The following is an 18,448-nucleotide window of genomic DNA, read 5'->3' on the forward strand; positions in this document are numbered from 1 at the left end:
TGGTTTTTTGTTTGTTTGTTTGTTTGTTTTTGTTACTCACTCTGTAGACCAGGCTGGCCTCGAACTCTCAGAGATCCACCTGCCTCTGCCTTTGGAGTGCTGGGCATACCGGATGTTTTAAGTAAGCTAGGGACACTTTAAGTTGGGGGGGGTCCATGTATGCACATACATGTTCTATGTGTAAGGGTCTGAGTTCATGTGGAGACCAGAGTTTGAAGTGTAGTGTCTTTTGAACTTTAATTTATGGGGAGGGGTACAGAGACACTTGCCAGAGCATATGTGCAGAGTTCAGAAAACAATTTTGAGAGCTTGTTCTCTCCTTGCACCGTGTGAGGCCTGAGATCAAATTCAAGCTGTAGGTCTTGGCAACAAGCACCTTTACCCACGAGCCATTTCGCCAGTCCGCACCTTTACCCACGAGCCATTTCGCCAGCCCGCACCTTTACCCACGAGCCATCTCGCCAGTCCGCACCTTTACCCACGAGCCATTTCGCCAGCCCCATCTTTTTATGTTTTGTTTTTTGGTTTTTTGTTTGTTTTGTTTTGATTTTCGAGACAGGGTTTCTCCGTAGTTTTGGTGCCTGTCCTGGAACTAGCTCTTGTAGACCAGGCTGGCCTTGAACTCACAGGGATCCATCCGCCTGGCTCTGCCTCCCGAGTGCTGGGATTAAAGGCGTGCGCCACCACTGCCCGGCTTTATGTTTTGGCTTTTAAGACAGGGTTTCTATGTGTGCAGTCCTGGCTATCTTGGAATTCGCTCTGTAGATCAGGCTGGCCTCGAACTCACAGAGATCTACCAACTTATTTTTTGAAACGGTCTCTTCACTAAATCTGGAGCTCACTCCATGTGAGTTCTGGGGCTCAGCCTGTCTCTGCACCCCATGTGGGCCACCATACTCTTCTTTGTCACATGGCGGCTGCAAATCCAACAAAGCAGACACTGAACCATTCCCCAGCCTGAGATGGTTTCAGTTTTAAAGTTGACAGGAAGGGCTTGGGGTGTAGCTCAGCTGGCAGAATGCTTGCCTGACTGTACAAAGTTCTAAGTCTGACCCCTCACTGTGTTTGTAAACTGGGGGAAGTGAAGGCCGAGGAGCAGAAGCTCAAGGTCGTTGGGGGCTGCAGGGGTGAGTCATCTGTTAAGAGTACTGGCTGTCCTGCAGTGCAGAAGACCCACACCGAGTTCCCAGTACCCACCACAAGTCAGCTCACCGCAGTCCAAACTCCAGTTCCAGGATGCACCGTGATACACAGACATACAGGGTGCAAAACACTCACACACATAAAATAAATAAATGCAAAAAGGTTATTTGTAGAAAAAGCATCTAGGAAGTTCTGTATGCAGGGAAACGAGTGTGTAAGACTTTAATATCTATTGACAGGAAAGTGCTGGACCAATCAGTTCCTATCCTATCCAAGAGATACATCTGACTTTTTGGTTTGGGTTTTGATTTTTTTTTTACTACATTATTTAAAATTTACTTGCAAAGCCAGCTGTAGTAGTGCACGCCTTTAATCCCAGCACTTGGGAGGCAGAGGCAGGTGGATCTTTATGAGTTCGAGGCCAGTCTGGTTTACAAAGTGAGTTCCAGGAGAGCCAGAACTCTTTCACAGAGAAACCCTCAAAAAACAAAAAAATGAATGAATGAATGAATGAAGAGTGAGTGAATGAATGAGCGAGTGAGGACACTACAGGCTTCGTGACACTCCACTCCTACTTTCCCACGCCCCAGGAAAGACGCTCTTCTCCCATAAACCACAATACCACATCACAGCAGAAAGCGGCGTTTAGGGCCATCTTCAAGGGAAGCCTTGGCCACTGGGGCTGTGGCAGGCCTTCCCAACAGCACATCTGCCTGCTCCTGGCTCAGTGTCCAAATCCTCCCTAGGGAGGCCAGTGCTAAGCCCCAGTGGTGAGGCAGTCGGTCAGTTAGAAATGTATCAGGATCTGAATGTACACCGAGGCCTGACCGATGACTGACCGATGAGATGAACCTTGACCTTTCCTTTTAACGAGCTGGTTAACCAACACTTCTCAGCTTTTTAATCCCCCTCTCCCTCTCCCTGCCCTTCTCCTACCCCTACAGGGTGCCCTCCGTTCTCTTCCTTTCCTTAACATTTTCATTTTCTTTTTGAGGCTGGGTCTCACCACGTAGCCCCAGATGGCTGGGATTCCCTCTGTAAACCAAGCTGAGATCTGCCTGCTTCTGCCTCCTCAAATCTATGGCTAGAAGTGTGCACCACCACATGAAGTCTACCCTGACATTTTTAACAGCTTCTCCTAATTTAACACTAGAAATGGCATTGTTCAAATGGCAGAAAGTACATATACCCGAATGAAGCTTAGGATGCATCCGTGTAGGGCAGCGAAGGGCTGACCAACCTCTGGCAGCTGTGCTGTAAGCCTACGGCTGTGTCAAGGGGACAGGTGACTGAATAGGTGGCTGGTGAGAGCAGAACAGAGCCCTCCACTGACCAGCAGACATGACCACCAATGCCCTTCAACCCCTCCAGAGCACAGACAGTCCCCAGGAAAGGGGCAGTGGTGGTACACCTTTAATCCCAGCATTATGGATGCAGAGGCAGGAGGATCTCTGTGAATTCAAGGGCAGCCTGATCTACAGAGCGAGTTCCAGGACAGCCACAGCTACACAGAGAATCACTGTCTCAAAAAATAAAATCAATAAATAAATAAGTTGTAAAGACCTACAAGAAGCTTCCCAAGAAGCTCCACGAATGATGAGCACGTGGAGAGGTCACTCAGTGCCTCGACAGTATCTCTTGGCCTTTGTTAGGTCCCCAGCCAATGGTTGGCCCAGTCTCTCCAACACATGGCCATCGCTGAAGAAGCTGAAAGAGAGAACACTGCCATGCTCCCTCCTAAGGCCGCCACTCACAGCGTGATTAAGCCAAGCCCTGCCCAAAGCCCATGACTTTCCATTCCATCCATGTTGTGCTTACCAAAAAGGCACTTGCCTAACAATCAAACACAACCCAGGGTTCAAATCCAAGCTGAAGCCCTTACCAGCATGCACCTTGCAAAACATCCACCAGGATACCACTGCTCCATGGTTAGATGCTGCATCTGTCACAGTCCAGTGACTGGGTAACCTGGCCCAGGCCTAACACACAGAGATACCACATACAGGCAAGTCCTAAGGCCAGACTTTCCATGGAAAGTGGGTGGCTCTGCAGCCCAGAATGCCCCAGGCAAATCCCTTAACCACCCGCCCCCCGCCAGTATCACCCCCAAACACAATGCAGCACTGTTTTCCAAAGGGTCAAGACTGCTGAGAAGTTAAAAGGAGACATGAGCAGATTCCAGCAGACTGGACACTGCCAACAGCTGGCTGCGTCCCACATTCGTGGATGAGAAGGCAATGCTATCAAGTCATTTCCTAGGGACCTCCCTGGCTGGCGGAGCAGAAATTTCAAAGGTAACAATCAGTTCCTCGCAGGCCTCTGGGTCCGCCCCATGATTAGTACTAGCTCCCACGGCTTCATAATTAAGACAATCTGCTCCAGAATGCATCAGTCTGTCTAGGTTCAAACCCCAGCTCTGTCACATAACTTCCCCAGATCAGGTTTCTCCATCTGTGAAGCAGAGATAAAAACACCTTATTTTTAACAGTTGTAGGGAAAACAGAGAGAGAGAGAGAAAGAAAAAGTGCTGAGCGTAGTGCCCGTCTCCCGTGGAGACCGAGGGACCATCGTCAGGCCGTACTGCGGCCACGGCCTCCCCAGATACATTAAGGATGTGAACATGGAGAGAAAAGAGCCAGGGCAGAGAGCAGAATCAGTGCATCTGTATTGTGAGAACTCTGTCCAGGAAACTCCGGCCAGAACGTGAACAGAACGAGCTCCCAGCCAAACCAGCATCCAAGCTCTCATGAGGAAAGCCACCAACTGGCCACCAACAGCACCAGGCACAGAGAACACACAGAGGGGGCAGGACACACTGGGTTTATGGGTTGTTTTTTTTTTTTTTTTTGCCCAAAGAGCTATAAATTTGTAACTTATTAAACAGCACATGGTGATTCTCTAACTGACCACTACGGGGAGGAGAGGAGTGCTCCAAATTATTTTTTACCCTTAAGCCAAAAAACAAAGTTATCATGGAAGCTATGCACCCTGTGGCCTTGCCACAGGGAGACCACCCTAAACTATCCTCCATGTTCAGTGACCAGGACGGTCACAGTTCAGCTCTCTCTTGGGAAACAAATAAAAACAAGAGGGCTGGCCATCATATCCATCCTAACTTAGGAAAACAGCTGACGGGCAGTGTGCTGAGCAGCCATCCAGACAGCTGACTGCCTGGGCTCAGAAGCAAATTCCTCTGCCCTCCTGCACACCCGTTCCCCCCAGCCTAAGCTCTGGTCAGCCAGGCGTGACCAGCCCCCTGAGAGCTCAAATTAAGGAAGTTGGGTAGCATGGATCCAGCAACTGGAGAGTCTACGGAAGGCAGCAGAAGTCACAAGTGGCAGGCTGTCCCCACTGCCACCCCTCCTGCCAGTGCCTGCTTGCTTCCTTCCTGGGAAGAAATGCACACAGGAGCGGCACAGGGACTGGGCTCGGATGTGTTTCTTGGCTGTGCAGCCTTGAGTCAGAGAAACAGCCTCTGTTGGGCTCTGTTTCCTCAATTTGCGTGGGGAAAAAAGTGGCCTGGGGTGATTGTACAGGATGGCCGTCGTGAGGATGGGGCAAATCCAGACATGGGTAAGCAATCCATAAACAGCACATTTCGATTCCGACAATTCCCATCTGCCAGACACTCTCTTTCCTTTCAAAGACAACCCAGTGTTCTGGCCCTAAATGGAAGACCGTCAGAAGATGGGAATTCCGGACTCTGTAAACTCTACAAAGGCTTTCTCAGTCCTTCAAACAGCACAGGGACTGTCCAGAACCAAGAGAGCCCTCCCCAGCCTGTGAGTCGCTGGGACTCGGCTCAGGCTCCCCAGTTCCCACAGGGAAACACTGAGACTTTCAGGAGCCTCATCAAAAGCACCTCGTCCCAGCCTCCTTTCAGCTTAGGTATTTTTATGTGGAAAAATAAAAACGAAAAATACCTGCCTGGAAGCTATGCCAACCTTGAGTGCGATGGGAATGCGGATGCCAAGCCTGACCCAAAGGCATAACTATGCCTGGCAGCAATCCCACTCTGAGAAACAAACAGGACCCAACACCATCCCCAGCTCCAGGGTGTTTCAGGGGCTCCCTGATCCCACAAGGCAGTTGCAGGGAGGCCATGAAGTCCAGTGCCTACAAATAATCCAGCTTAACTTCGAGCACTGTGCGGCTCGAGAGAGGCCCCTCAGTCTTATCTAGTGAATCTGCTCCCCAGAGCCAGGGACACCGATGGCACCAGTGGTCACACAAGCCACCCACAGTCCAGAGAGAGAAGACAAGGCTCCTACAGAGAAGGGAACTTACCCACACATGCCTCCACAACTGAGGGGCCCTCGGAGGAAAGAAAGGGCTTGGGGCATTCCTAGAACCCTTGCATCAATCCCCATGGGTTCAGAATCAACTTCCAGGAGAATCTTTCTTCCCTCTGTCCTAACACCAGACCAAGAGTGGACTGAAAAGAACAGCCTCCGGGCTCCAATAACATGAGGACAGTGAAACTCTGTTCTGGGCATCCTGTCCTTACCCGGGAGGCTTCCAGCAGACCTGACGTTGGGGGTGGGGGACCTGACCAGCTAGGACACGTTCAGGGATGGCCATACCCTGCGGCCCATTTCCCTCCTCATTCCTCTGGCATTTCACCCGGGTCTGGGGATGGTGGGTGAGGGGCGGGAGTCATAACCCACCCCCAACTTGCCTTTCTAAGTTTAGACTTGAAGGGGAAGGGCTGGTCTATACTGGTCACTAATACAGTCCGTAAAACGGGGTGACCAGACTTGAATCGGTCGCGGTTGGGGGGGGTCTATGCAGTAGCCTAGGACACTTGTCATTCGAGTGGGGGTGTGGTCCTTACAAGCGTTCCTGTAGCTTGAGATGTGAAACGGGTGGGCTCTCGAAAGGGGTTATGTCCCTGACACGGGGGTGTGGGGAGGTGTCTGCAAAGTGGGAGGTGGCCTGGAGAGAACAGAAGCGAGCCACACAGAGAGGGAACAGCCTCCGAGACCGAGTCCGGGAGGCAGCCGTTCGGAGTTGGGGGTGGGGAAGCGAAGTGAGGGTCCCGCAGCTGAGGAGGACGTCTGCCCCGGGAGCGAGGCGCCGTCCCCCGTGGCGGACCGGGCGGGTCCCTGAACCCAGTGTGGGGTCGGGATCCTCAGGAGATGTAGCGCAGAGAGGCTCGCGCAGCCCCGGGCCGCAGGCACCGCAGCCCAGCCGGGCGCCAGGGTGGGATCGGAAACCCCAGAGCCCGCTCGCGGCCGCCGGGCCCTGGCCGCTCCGCCTTCCGCCTCCCGCACTCACCGAGGTCGTCCATGGCCGGTCCGTAGACGCCGGCCCCCGGCTCGCTGTCGCCCTCGTTGACCGTCCCGGGGCTGCTCCTCGCCGCCCCGCAACTTTTCCGCCTCCAGCCTCGGCCCGGAACGGAACCCGCTGCCGCGCCGCCGCCGCCGCCGCCACTGCCGCCGCCACTGCCGCCGCCGCGCGCACCCGCGGCAGGCTGGCCACGCCCCCGCGCGCACGCTGGCCACGCCCCGCCGCCGACCCCGAGCACGCCCAGTCCCGCGGGGGGCGACCCGTGGGCGTTGTGGTGGCGCCCCCTTGCGGCTGAGTGGACTGGCGGCGTCTCCAGGCCGTAACCCTGGAGTTCAGGCCCTACTCTCTCAAAGTCCAATAGACCTTCAGACCGATGTACAAAAGTGTCAGTGTCACTCGGTCAGAATCGGATTTGTCCACCTGTGCATCTGAATCCCGGTAGGTCACTTCCCAGGAGGATTAAATCGGCAAGACCTGGGGCCTTGGGACGTTCCTTGGGTTGCCCTCTGGACGATGGCGGTGCGGGTCACGTCTCTGTTGTGACCCGATGTAGTTTTTCTGAGGCAGGGTCTCTTTGTAGCTCCAGTCGTCCTGGAACTTGTGACCTTTGTACCCGAGCCCCCTGACTGCTGAGATTAGAATTTCTGCAACAAATTCTGGCTCCAGATTCAGTACCTTGGAGATTATGAAACCTTTACTTTTACCGTGTTTCCCCCTTAACCCGTCCTAGAAACCGCCAAAATTCTGCATAGGGCAGCGATATCCAACATTACAGCAAAGTGAAAACCACAAAAAAGCCATCCCCAGAGCGTGGCACAGTTGCCCAGGGGACTCTGGTCCCCTACACTTAGAAAATGGGTGATGAAAACTGAACTGGTATCTAGCATGGTAGTCCAGCCCTGTAATCTCAACTAGTCAAGAGACTGAGGTAGGATGACAAATTCAAGGTCGGTCTGGACTCCAGACAGCTTTCCAGACCGACTAGGCAATTTATGGAGACCTGTAACAAAATTGAAAATTGAAAAACACCTTTTTGCTAGGTGGTGTGGTGGTGTATGCCTTTAATTCCAGCACTCGGGAGGAAGAGGCAGGTGGATCTCTGTGAGTTTGAAGCCAGCCTGGTCTACAAGAGCTAGTTCCAGGACAGGTTCCAAAAGCTACAGAGAAACCCTGTCTTGGGGGGTGGGGGAGTTCCAGGACAACTAGGGCTGTTGCACAGAGAAACCTTGTCTTGAAAAATAAAAATAAAATAAATAAATAACTTTTTATAATCCCAGGTTTTAGCATGTAGAGGCAGATTGTCCTTAGCGCCACAATTCCACAGTTCAAGCCCAGCCTGGACTACACAAGACCCTGTCTCAAAAAAACAAATGAATAAATAAAGAAATAAAACAAGGGCTGGAGAGATGGCTCAGAGGTTAAGAGCACTGACTGCTCTTCCAGAGGCCCTGAGTTCAATTCCCAGCAACCACATGGTGGCTCACAACCATCTGTCATGAGATCTGGTGCCCTCTTCTGGCCTGCAGGCATACATGGAGGCTGAACACTGTGTACATAATAAATAAATAAATCTTTTTTTTAAAAAAAAAAAAAGAAGGAAAGAAAGAAAGAAAATAAGCCAGACACAAGAAATAAATCCTGCCAGACTCTAGTCTCAGTCCTTGGGAAGCAGAGATAAGGAATTCAAAGTCATTGTGGTGGTTTGAATGAAAATAACACCCCCCACGCCCCCACCCCTGCTCAGGCCCATAGGGAGTGGCACTTTTAGGAGGTGCGGCTTGTTGAAGGAAGTGTGTCACAGAGGAGTGGACTTTGAGGTTTCAGAAGCTCAAACCAGGCCAGTGTGTCACTGTCGCGTCACTTCCTGCCCACGGCCAAGGATCCATGTATTTAATTCTTAGCTACCTCTCTAGCACCAAGTCTGTCTGTACACTGCCGGGTTTCCCACCCTGAGATACTGGACTGTGGAGCGGTCAATGGTAGCGCACACCTTTAGTCCCTGCACTCTAGGAGCCAGAGGCAGGTGGGTCTATGTGAGTCCATGGCCATCCTGGTCTACTGAGCCAATTTCAGGACAACCAGGGCTACAAAGAGAAAACTTGCCTCTCAGGAAAAAGAAAAAGAAAAAAGAAAAAGAAGAAGAAAAAAAGAGTTGCCATGGTCACGGTGTTTCTTCACAGCAATAGAAACCCTAATTAAGACAACATCCTGGGCTACATACTGAATATGAGGCTAGCCTAGGCTATATAAAAATTTATCAAGGCAGGCGGTGGTGGCACACACCTTTAATCCCAACACTCGGGAGGCAGAGGCAGGCGGATCTCTGTGAGGTCAAGTCCAGTCAGTTCTACAAGAGCTAGTGCCAGGACAGGCTCCAAAGCCACAGAGAAACCCTGTCTCGAGAGAAAAAAAAATTTATCTAAACTAAATTAATAAAATAATAAAAAAAAAAACAGGGCACATGCCTTTAACCTTTAATCCCAGCTCCTGGAAGCAGAGGCTGGTGAATCTCTGTAAATGCAAGATCAGCCTATGTTCCAGGACAGTCAGAGCTACATAATGGAGAGACCCTGTCTCAAAAAATTCAAAACCAAAAATCCTTTTTCTATATCTCAGTGGCAAAGTGTCTGCCTAGAAGAAGCCCTAGGTTTAATCTCCAATATCCTTACCCCTAAAAAAAAAAAAAAAAGAAAGACAGAAAAAGAAAGAAAGAAAGAAAAAGAAAGATTGAATGATGCTGTGGTTTGAACAAGAATGACCCCCAAAGGCTCATATATTTGAATACTTGGTCCCCAGCAGGTGGAACTGTTTGGGGAGGATTGGGAGGTGTGGCCTTTGTTGGAGGAGGTGTGTCGCTGGAGAACAAGCTTTGAGGTTTCAAAAGCCCACACCATTCCCGCTCTCTGCTTTCTTTTTGTGGATCAAGACCTAAATGTCAGTTATGGCTCCAACACCACTCCTATCTGCCTACCTGCTGCCATGCTGCCCACCATGATGATCATGGATACACACCCTCTGATACTGCAAGCTTCCGATAAACTGGTCTATACGCTGCCTTACTCAAGCTGTTTTGTCATAGAGATTGAAAAATAACTAAGACAAGTGATAAAAATAGATAGATAGATAGATAGATAGATAGATGATAGATATTGATTGATTGATAGATTGATTGATAGGTAGATAGATAGATTGATAGAGATGATAGATAGATAGATAGATAGATAGATAGAAAGAAAGAAAGAACCGGGTGGTGGTGGCACACACCTTTAATCCTAGCACTTGGGAGGCTGAGGCAGGTGGATCTCTGTGAATTTGAGGCCAGCCTGTTCCACAAGAGCTAGTTCCAGGACAGGCTCCAAAGCCACAGAAAAACCCTGTCTCGAAAAACAAAAACAAAAACAAAAACAAAAACAAAAAACCCAAAATGCAAAATGTTACTATCACATATTTAAATGGTGTCAATGTTGTATTTCCATGACTTACTAGATAGATGACTGTTGAAGGGAGTGGGGCCTCTTGTTCTGTCCCGCCCAGCTATCTTACACCTGAAATAATCACACAGAAATTGTATTAATTAAATTACTGCCTGGCCCATTATTTCTAGCCTCTTATTGGCTAACTCCCATATTAGTTTAACTCATTTCTAATAATCTGTATATCACCACAAGTTTGTGACTTATTGAGAAAGATTCTAACCAGCATCTGTCTCAAGCAGGAGAATCATAGCGCCTGCCTGTCTGTCCTTCTTCCCAGCATCCAGTTCTGTCTACTCTGCCTACCTAAGTCTGCCCTATCAAAAGACCAAAGCAGTCTCTTTATTCAACCAATGAAAGCAACACATAAACAAAAGAACCTCCTACACCATGTCCCCTTTTTCTGTTTAAACAAAAAAGAAAGGCTTGCCGGGTGGGATGGAACAAAAGGGCCCCTGCACTCTTACAACAGAGTGGTGCCCAACGTGGGGCAGATCAGGCTGTGAGAGCTGGCCAAGAATAGGCTAGATATAATGGGCCAGGCAGTAATTAAATTAATACAATTTCTGTGTGGTTAGTTTGGGGGCTAAGCTAGCTGGACAGCAGAACAAAGGGACCCATGCTCCTTACAACAGATGATAGATAGATAGATAGATAGATAGATAGATAGATAGATAGATAGATAGATAGATAACTGTCATTTACTAAGTGTCTGGATACACACATATAAGTTACCATGAGGTAGTTAGGGTTGCAGCAGCAGTCTGTCAGTAAACACTCCTGCACACACAACCTCAGCTTCCCCTGTTTCTCAAGACCCAAGGCACTAAGTCTTCTGTGCCAGGTCAGGTTCTCCAAGAAGATGCAGAGATCAAATTAGGGGTGATGCCTGTGAAAGACAAGGGGGGACAAGTAGGATTAGGCAAACAGAAACTCAGAACCCACAAACACAGGGCAACCCAGCAGAGAGCCTGGAACCAAAAGCCAAGAGGACCCCTTAGCAGAAGTCCAGGCTGTGAACTGCCCACTGTGGGATCCACGGCACTAGAGCTGGTGACCTACTGTACCACCGAGTAATATCCCAGATCCCCAGGGAGCACCAGGAACTTAACACCATCCACTAGACACAGAATGGAAGCCACAATTGGGGGCCGGAAGGATAGTGGCAACACACCTTTAAACCCAGCAGTCAGGAGGCAGAGGCAGGTGGACGTTCTGTGAGCTCAAGGCCAGCCTGGTCTACAGAGCAAGTTTCAGGACAGCCAGAGCTACAACACAGAGGAAACCCTGTTTTGAAAAAAAACTGAAGAAGAAAAAACAAAGATAGAGTTTCGGGTTTCACTGTGTAGCTGTCTAGCTCTGACTGTCCTGTCCTGGATCTTGACTGTGTAGAAGAGATCTCACTCACTGAGATCCCCCAGCATCTGCCTCCTGAATAGTGAGATTAAAGGTTTGCACCACCACACACAGCTAATCATTCTTTGTTTTATTTTTGTTTTTAAGTCAAAAGACAAAGTGGGCATGCTGGCTCATGCCTGTGACCTCAGCATTTGACAGGCTGAGGCAGGAGGGTAGCCTCAAATTCAAGGCCTGCCTGAACTGTTGTAAGACCTTGTCTTGAGAAACGAAATAGAACACTTTCTTTTCTGTTTTTTGTTTGTTTTTTTGTTTTGTTTTGTTTTTGAGACAGGGTTTCTCTGTGTAGCTTTTTTTTTTTTAATTTTTGAGACAGGGTTTCTCCATAGCTTTTGGTTCCTGTCCTGGAATTAGCTCTTGTAGAGCAGGCTGGCCTCGAACTCGCAGAGATCTGCCTGCCTCTGCCTCCTGAGTGCTGGGGTTAAAGGGGTGCACCACCACCGCCGGGCTCTCTGTGTAACTTTGGAGCCTGTACTGGAACTAGCTCTGTAGACCAGGCTGGGCTCAAACTCAGAGATCTGCCTGCCTCTGACTCCCAGTGCTGGTATTAAAGGTGTGCACCACCAATGCCTGGCTCTTTTTTTTCTTTCTTCTTCCTCCCTCCCTCCTTCCCTCCTTCCCTCCCTTCCTCCCTCCCTCTCTCCTTCCCTCCCTCCCTTCCTTCCTTCCTTTCTTTCTATCCTTCTTCTTTTTTGTTTGTTTGTGATTTTGTTTCTTTGTTCGGCTCAGACTCAGAGATCTGCCTGCATCTGCCTCTGCCTCCTGAGTGCTGGGATTAAAAGTATGTACCCCCATGTCTGGCTCTAAAAAAAAAAAGTTTAAACAGACCAGAGAATGGTTTTCTGAAGAAATGATTTTAGGCTTAAAAACCCTGAAGCAGAATCAGCAGTGGTGGCGCTCACCCGCTTGCCGGGATTTGGGAAGCAAAGTCAGGAGGACCAGAAATTCAGAGTCATTCTAGTCTACATGCAAGCTCAGGTCACAAACAAACAAAACCCCACAGATAAGGCAACAGTTAACTCTGAAAACCATAGGTGTGGTGGCGCACTTCTTTAATCCCTCATGCAGGAGGCCGAGGCAAACTCTGTGAGTTCCAGGCCATCCTGGTCTATAGAGTGAGTTTCAGGCTAACCAAGGCTACACAGTGAGACTTTCTTAATCAATCAAACTGAGTCAGGGAGTGGAGCATGCCTTTAGTTCCAGCATTAGGGAGCCAGAGGCAGGAGGATCTCTGTGAGTTCCAGGCCAGCCTGGTCTACAGAGTAAGTTCCAGGACAGCCAGGACTGCACAGAGGAACCCTATCTTGAAAAACAAAACAAAACAAAAGTGCAGTGTGTGACCACTGGACAAAGGCGTGGCTACAGCTCATGACCTGATGAAATCAGATATGTTGTAACTGAAGATTTGTGTAGATTCTGTGGATGCACAATGGATTTTCAGAGATCCCCTACAACACTCATCTCATGGATGTGTTGTTTGTTCCTTGAGAATTTTGTTTAGTGAATTTTGACCATATTCGTTCTTCCCCCACCTCCTCCCAGATCCATCACCCACCCCTTCCCCACACACCAGCTTTGGGTCCTCTTTTTCTTTTTCCCCCACCAAGTCCAGTTTTTGCTGCTCATATATTATGGGTGTGTGGCTTTCCATTGGAACAGAATACTCTTTTTTTTTTTTTCCTGACACAGAGTTTCAGTTCTCTGTAGCTCTGGTTCTCCTGAAACTCACTCTATAGACCCTTGAACTCACAGAGATCCACCTGCCTCTGACTCCCGAGTGCTGGGATTAAAGGCGTGTGCCACCACCACCTGGCTCTTAACACTGTCTTTAAGAATTAAAATTAAAAATCTGGGCAGAGTAGTGCTTGCCCATAGCCCCAGCACAGGAAAGGGAGGCAGAAGGAGCAACACAAACACACGCTGCCTGATCCATCTGCATAGTAAGTGCTGGGGTAGCCAGGGCTACACAGTGAGACCTTGGAAGAGGAAGCTTCTGGAGCTTGCAATACGTTACACAATCTTTGCTCTTTGTGGGGAAAATATTTCAACAATACAGATAAGGGGGCTGGAGGCACAAGGTTCCGCATTTAAGAGCACTAACTGCTCTTCCCAGAGGTCCTGGGTTTGAGTCCCAGCACCCACATGGCTGTTGATTGATTATATATGATCCCAGTTCCAGGGGTTCTTGCGCCCTCTTCTGACCTCTGTGGGTACTACATGCATGTGGAACACCGCCATGCATGCAAGCAAAGCATGCATACATAAATAAAAATAAATCCTTTTTTCTTTCTGTTTTTTTTCAAAGTTTATTAAAATATAAAAGTTTCCATTTTCGCCCCTCCTCCCAACACCCTCCCACTCCCCCCACTCCCTCTCCTCTTCCCTCTCCATCCCTAAGAGCAGTCAGGGTTTCCTGCCCTGTGGGTAGTTCAAGTTCCTCCCCGCTCCCTCCAGGACCAGGAAGGTGAGTATCCAATCAGACTGGATCCCCAAAAATCCAGAATATGCAGAGGAAACAAGTCCCAGCGTCATTGTCATTGGCTTTTTAGAAAGACTTCGGGCCAGCCACATTCAGAGAATCCAGCCTCCTCCAGAGAATCTGGTTGGATCAAGCGCTCCTTCAGTCCCAGTCAACTGGCCTTGGTGAACTCTCATTAGATCAGTCGCCTTGTATCATTGGGTGATCGCTCCCCTTGCGGTTCTGATTTCCTTTTTCATGTTCTTCCTCCTTCTGCTCCTCCTTTGGACCTTGGGGGGCTCAGTCCGGTGCTCCAATGTGGGTCTCCGTCTGCATCGCCATCCATCGCCGGACGAAGGTTCCCTCTGATCTTGCCCTCCCTGCTCACGTTCTTCTTCCTTCTGCTTCTCGGTTGGACCTAGGGAGTTAAGTCCAGTGTTCCAACGTGGGACCCCATCTCTATCTCCATCTATTGCCAGATGAAGGATCTCTCTGGGAAGAGCTCCTCAGCAGTGCCACAGGGGTAGCTGGTCTTCCCAGAACCCGGGAGACAAAGGGCCCGCAGCAGTGGGGGGAGGGAGGGGTCCCTTGCTCTTTCTGGTTTTTTTTTCTGTGTTATTTTGAGACAGGGTTTTTCTGTATAGCCCTGACTCTCCTGAAACTCACTCTGTAGACCTGGCTGGCCTCAAACTCAGAGATCCACCTGCCTCTGCCTCCCAAATGCTGGTATTAAAGGCCTGAGCCACCACCACCTGGCATAAAATAAATACTTTTTTTTTTTTAGATTTATTTATTTTTTATGTATACAGTGTTCTGTCTGTCTGTATGCTTGCTGGTCAGAAGAGGGCACCAGATCTCATTACAGATGGCTGTGAGCCACCATGTGATTTCTGGGAATTGGACTCAGGACCTCTGGAAGAGCAGTTAGTGCTCTTAACCTCTGAGCCATCTCTCCAGCCCTCATAAAATAATTTTTTAAAAAAAGCAATTAACTAAGAGATTAAATTAAAAATATTGTAATTTTTAAAGTGATCGGTAGACTTTTTTTGTTTTTGTCTTATTTTGCTATTGTTTTATTTTGTTTTGGGCCTCCGGTATCTCAGGTTGGCCTTAAACTAGATTTGTAGCCAAGGAAGGCCTAGCACCTCATGAGTGCTAGGGTTTTAGGGGTGTTCCTCCATGCCTGTTTTTGTGCAGTGCTGGGGACTGAACAAAGAGTTCCTTAAATGCCAGCCAGGCAAGCACTATCCGACTGAGCTACACCCCACCGTCAGTTCTAGTTGTATATACAGCCAGAGCAGTGGTTCTCAACCTGTGGGCCATGACCCCTCTGGGAGGAGTGGCTAAGACCATTGGAAAACACAGATATTTATGTTATGGTTCATAGCAAAATTACAGTTGTGAAGTAGCAACAAAAATAATTTTATGGTTAGTTGGGGGGTCACCACAGCATGAGGAACTGTGTTAAAGAGTGCCAGCATGGAGGGCTGGAGAGATGGCTCAGTGGTTAAGAGCACTGACTGCTCTTCCAGAGGTCTTGAGTTCAGTTCCCAGCCACCACATGGTGGCTCACAGCCATCTGTAATGAGATCTGACACCCTCTTTTTTATTATTTATTAATAATAAAATCTTTTAAAAAATGATTTCTCAGATGGCTATGGGGAAGTTGTTAAAAATAAATAAAAGAAAAAAATGTGTAAGAGGATCTGATGCCGTCTTCTGGTGCACTCATACATAAAATATAAATAAATCGGAAAAGAAAGGAGTGGCAGCGTCGGGAGGTTGAGAACCACTGTTCTTACACACACACACACACACCCTTGCAGAGCTTTGAAATCTGCCTTTTCCATACGCGCGGCACACTCTCTTCTCTCGCCACTCATCCCCAAGCCTCGTGAGCAGTGCCGAGTCATATACCTGAGCCAGCATTTCTTTAACTCATGCCTTAGCTAAACGTAGTTATCTCCTCGTTTTCACCATAATTAGCAAGGCCGAGACTGTCCTGGGAGCTAAATCTTGGAGCGCATCCTTCATGATTTCCTAAAGATTAACAGTTCCGACAGGCGGAAGTGCTGTGTCAGGAGTTAACCTTAAGGAGCCTGGGCATAGCTCAGCGGTATGGCTGGCAGCTAGGTCCTGCATGCTTGCCTAGAATGCCCAAGACCCTCACCTCCATCCCCGGCCTGATCCTCAGAGGCTATGTGGTCCTTCCTTGGGTGGGGAGGTGACCCGCCTTCAACGCTCCGCCTTCAACGCTCCGCCTTCAGTTGCCTCCATAGCACAGAGGGGCCCCACAGGTTTGCCAGGCACACCCCTAGAGTCATCCCTAAGCCCCCCCCCACTCACCTCCCACCTGTACAGAGGAGCCTCCCTCGCCCCTGCATTCATTCCTACTGCTACCTTCTCTGTTTTTCCCTCTCTCTAACCATTCCACCCTCGTCTTGCCTGGGCAACTAGTTAATTAACCTCCAAATTGAACTGGAAGCTTCCAGCAAGAAGCCAGCATTATAGCTCTTTTTTTTTTTTTTTAAAAAAAGGTTGTTTGTTTGTTTGTTTTGTTTTCCTTTTTTTAAAATAGAGTCTCACTGTGTATTTTAAGATATTTGATACCACTGTGTAAAGATATGTCATAGTGACTGGTTTAATAGAAAGCTAGGGAGGATTTCCAGGCACGGCGGATGCTGGGAAGAAGGAAGGGGAGATGCCAGGGGATGCAGAACAAGCAGCATGGGCATCAGAAAGTAAAGGTAACCAAGTCACACTAAAGAACATAGAGCATCCGCTACAAGGTGAGAGCCTCTCTCAAAACCATCAAGAATTCTGGGTATGGTCGGCTCAGTGAGATGCCCTGAGTATGAACTCTCAGTCGAAGCCTAGAACATTCTGTTTTCCCCTGCTGTCATCATTGACTTGCTTTCTGTCATTACAGACTAGTTTGAATGCTTTGGTTTTGATTTTATCACTTTTTAGACAGTGTCTCATATAGCCCAGGGTGGCCTCAAGAGATGACGTTGACTTCTTGATTCTCCAGCCTCTCTATCTTCAATTTACCATTTTTTCTTTTCTTCAGGGGGTGGGTACGCTTTTCTAGGGTGCACAGGGGATGTCTGCTTTCTTTGGCACAGCTTCATCTGCGTTAGGTGTCAGTAATTTGCTCATTTTTAATTGCTCAGTAGTACTCCGTTATGTGGAGTATAACTCAGATGTTGTGTTATGCTGTTGATGAACATTGACGTTGTTTTTCTAGCTTGGTCTGCTAGAATAAGCTTACTATGGCGTTTGGAAGTCTTCATGTGGACATACGGTTTCATTTCTCTTGGATAAATACCTAACAGTGGAACAACTGACTTAAAATGTAACGTTTAAGAATGTAAATTTGGTCTTGTCAGCTGCACTCTGCTAGTTTCCTGTTACATTTGGGATAAAACCCAACTCTTCTCCTCGTGTCTGGTCTTTATACAGTTTTCCCCGGCTCAGCATTCTGTCTGAAGTCTCAAACACAGCAAGCTACTTCTCTTTTTCCCTTGCAACACACCTCAAATCCCTTCCATTGACTTGTTTCCTCTAGGCGTGTTACCGCACACTTAGCAGTTCACAGTCATAGGATTCAGGACCACAGTTTCCTCTGCTGGGGAGCAGCTCGGAGAAGCAGTGACCGCTGCTGTGTGACACAGCTGGCTGAGGCTGACTGCACCTTCATCAGGAGACGCCCGGAGTCTCTTGAAGGTTCCAGAAGCTTCACTGTATGGTTGCTTTGCTCTGGTGCTCTGAGTCCATCCTGGCAGGGACCTATTGTAGAGGATGCTGTTTGCCTCTGAAGGCCCCAGGCACGGACTGATCAAGAGTCATAGCAATGTCTTTAGTCTCATGCACTCATGACGCTACGCCTACCAGACAGCAGAATTCTTTAATGGGGGAACCCTACATATTAGTTTAAAATGACCACGAGTCCAAGTTTATGCCCTTTTTATGTTTTATTTTTTGTGGCATTGAACCTAGGTCATTATTCCTGGTAGGAAGGTGCTCCACGGCTGAGCTGTAGCCCTGTCCCAGGTTTGTGTCTTACTGTTTCAGCCTAGTGAACTAGCTCTAACTCAGGCCTTCAAAGCTTTGGGTCTGCTCTTTCTGGAATGTTCTTTACAGATCATGCATGCATGGTTGTTCATGTCCTTTCATCCGCCTCCTAGATATTGTATCTCTAGTTTTTTAGTTTTTTTTCTTTTCTTTTCTTTTCTTCCTTCCTTCCTTCCTTCCTTCCTTCCTTCCTTTCTTTCTTTCTTTCTTTCGGTTGTTGTTTGTTTTTGGTTTTTTAATATTTATTTATTTATTTATTATGTATACAATATTCTGTCTGCGTGTATGCCTGAAGGCCAGAAGAGGGCACCAGATCTCATTGCAGATGGTTGTGAGCCACCATGTGGTTGCTGGGAATTGAACTCAGCACCTTTGGAAGAACAGGCAGTGCTCTTAACCGCTGAGCCATCTCTCCAGCCCTGTTTTTGTTTTTTGAGACAGGGTTTTTCTGTAGCTTTGGAGCCTGTCCTGGAACTAGCTCTTTTTTTTTTAAATATTTATTCATTTATTATGCATTCAATATCTGCCTACATGTGTGCCTGCAGGCCAGAGAGGGCACCAGATCTCATTACAGATGGTTGTGAACCACCATATG

At 48.4% G+C, this 18,448-nt stretch overlaps 1 protein-coding gene across 3 annotated transcripts in view; it reads right to left on the minus strand.

Moving 5' to 3' along the window:
• Pxn (paxillin) overlaps positions 1–6,581 on the minus strand; it is a 51,036-nt gene extending 44,455 nt beyond the window's left edge. For 2 of the 3 annotated variants that reach the window (XM_085681544.2, XM_085681543.2), the window contains exon 1: positions 6,421–6,580. In XM_085681544.2, coding sequence (XP_085537670.2) covers positions 6,421–6,433 — 13 coding nt within the window. In that variant the 5' untranslated portion in view covers positions 6,434–6,580. Of the gene's footprint in view, positions 1–6,420 lie in introns of all 3 variants that reach the window. The other variant, XM_085681546.2, reaches the window with a different exon arrangement.
• Positions 6,582–18,448: the final 11,867 nt, after the last annotated feature.

Source organism: Myodes glareolus, chromosome 2 (assembly GCF_982192425.1).
Source record: "Myodes glareolus chromosome 2, mMyoGla1.1, whole genome shotgun sequence".
Lineage (NCBI taxonomy): Eukaryota > Metazoa > Chordata > Mammalia > Rodentia > Cricetidae > Myodes > Myodes glareolus.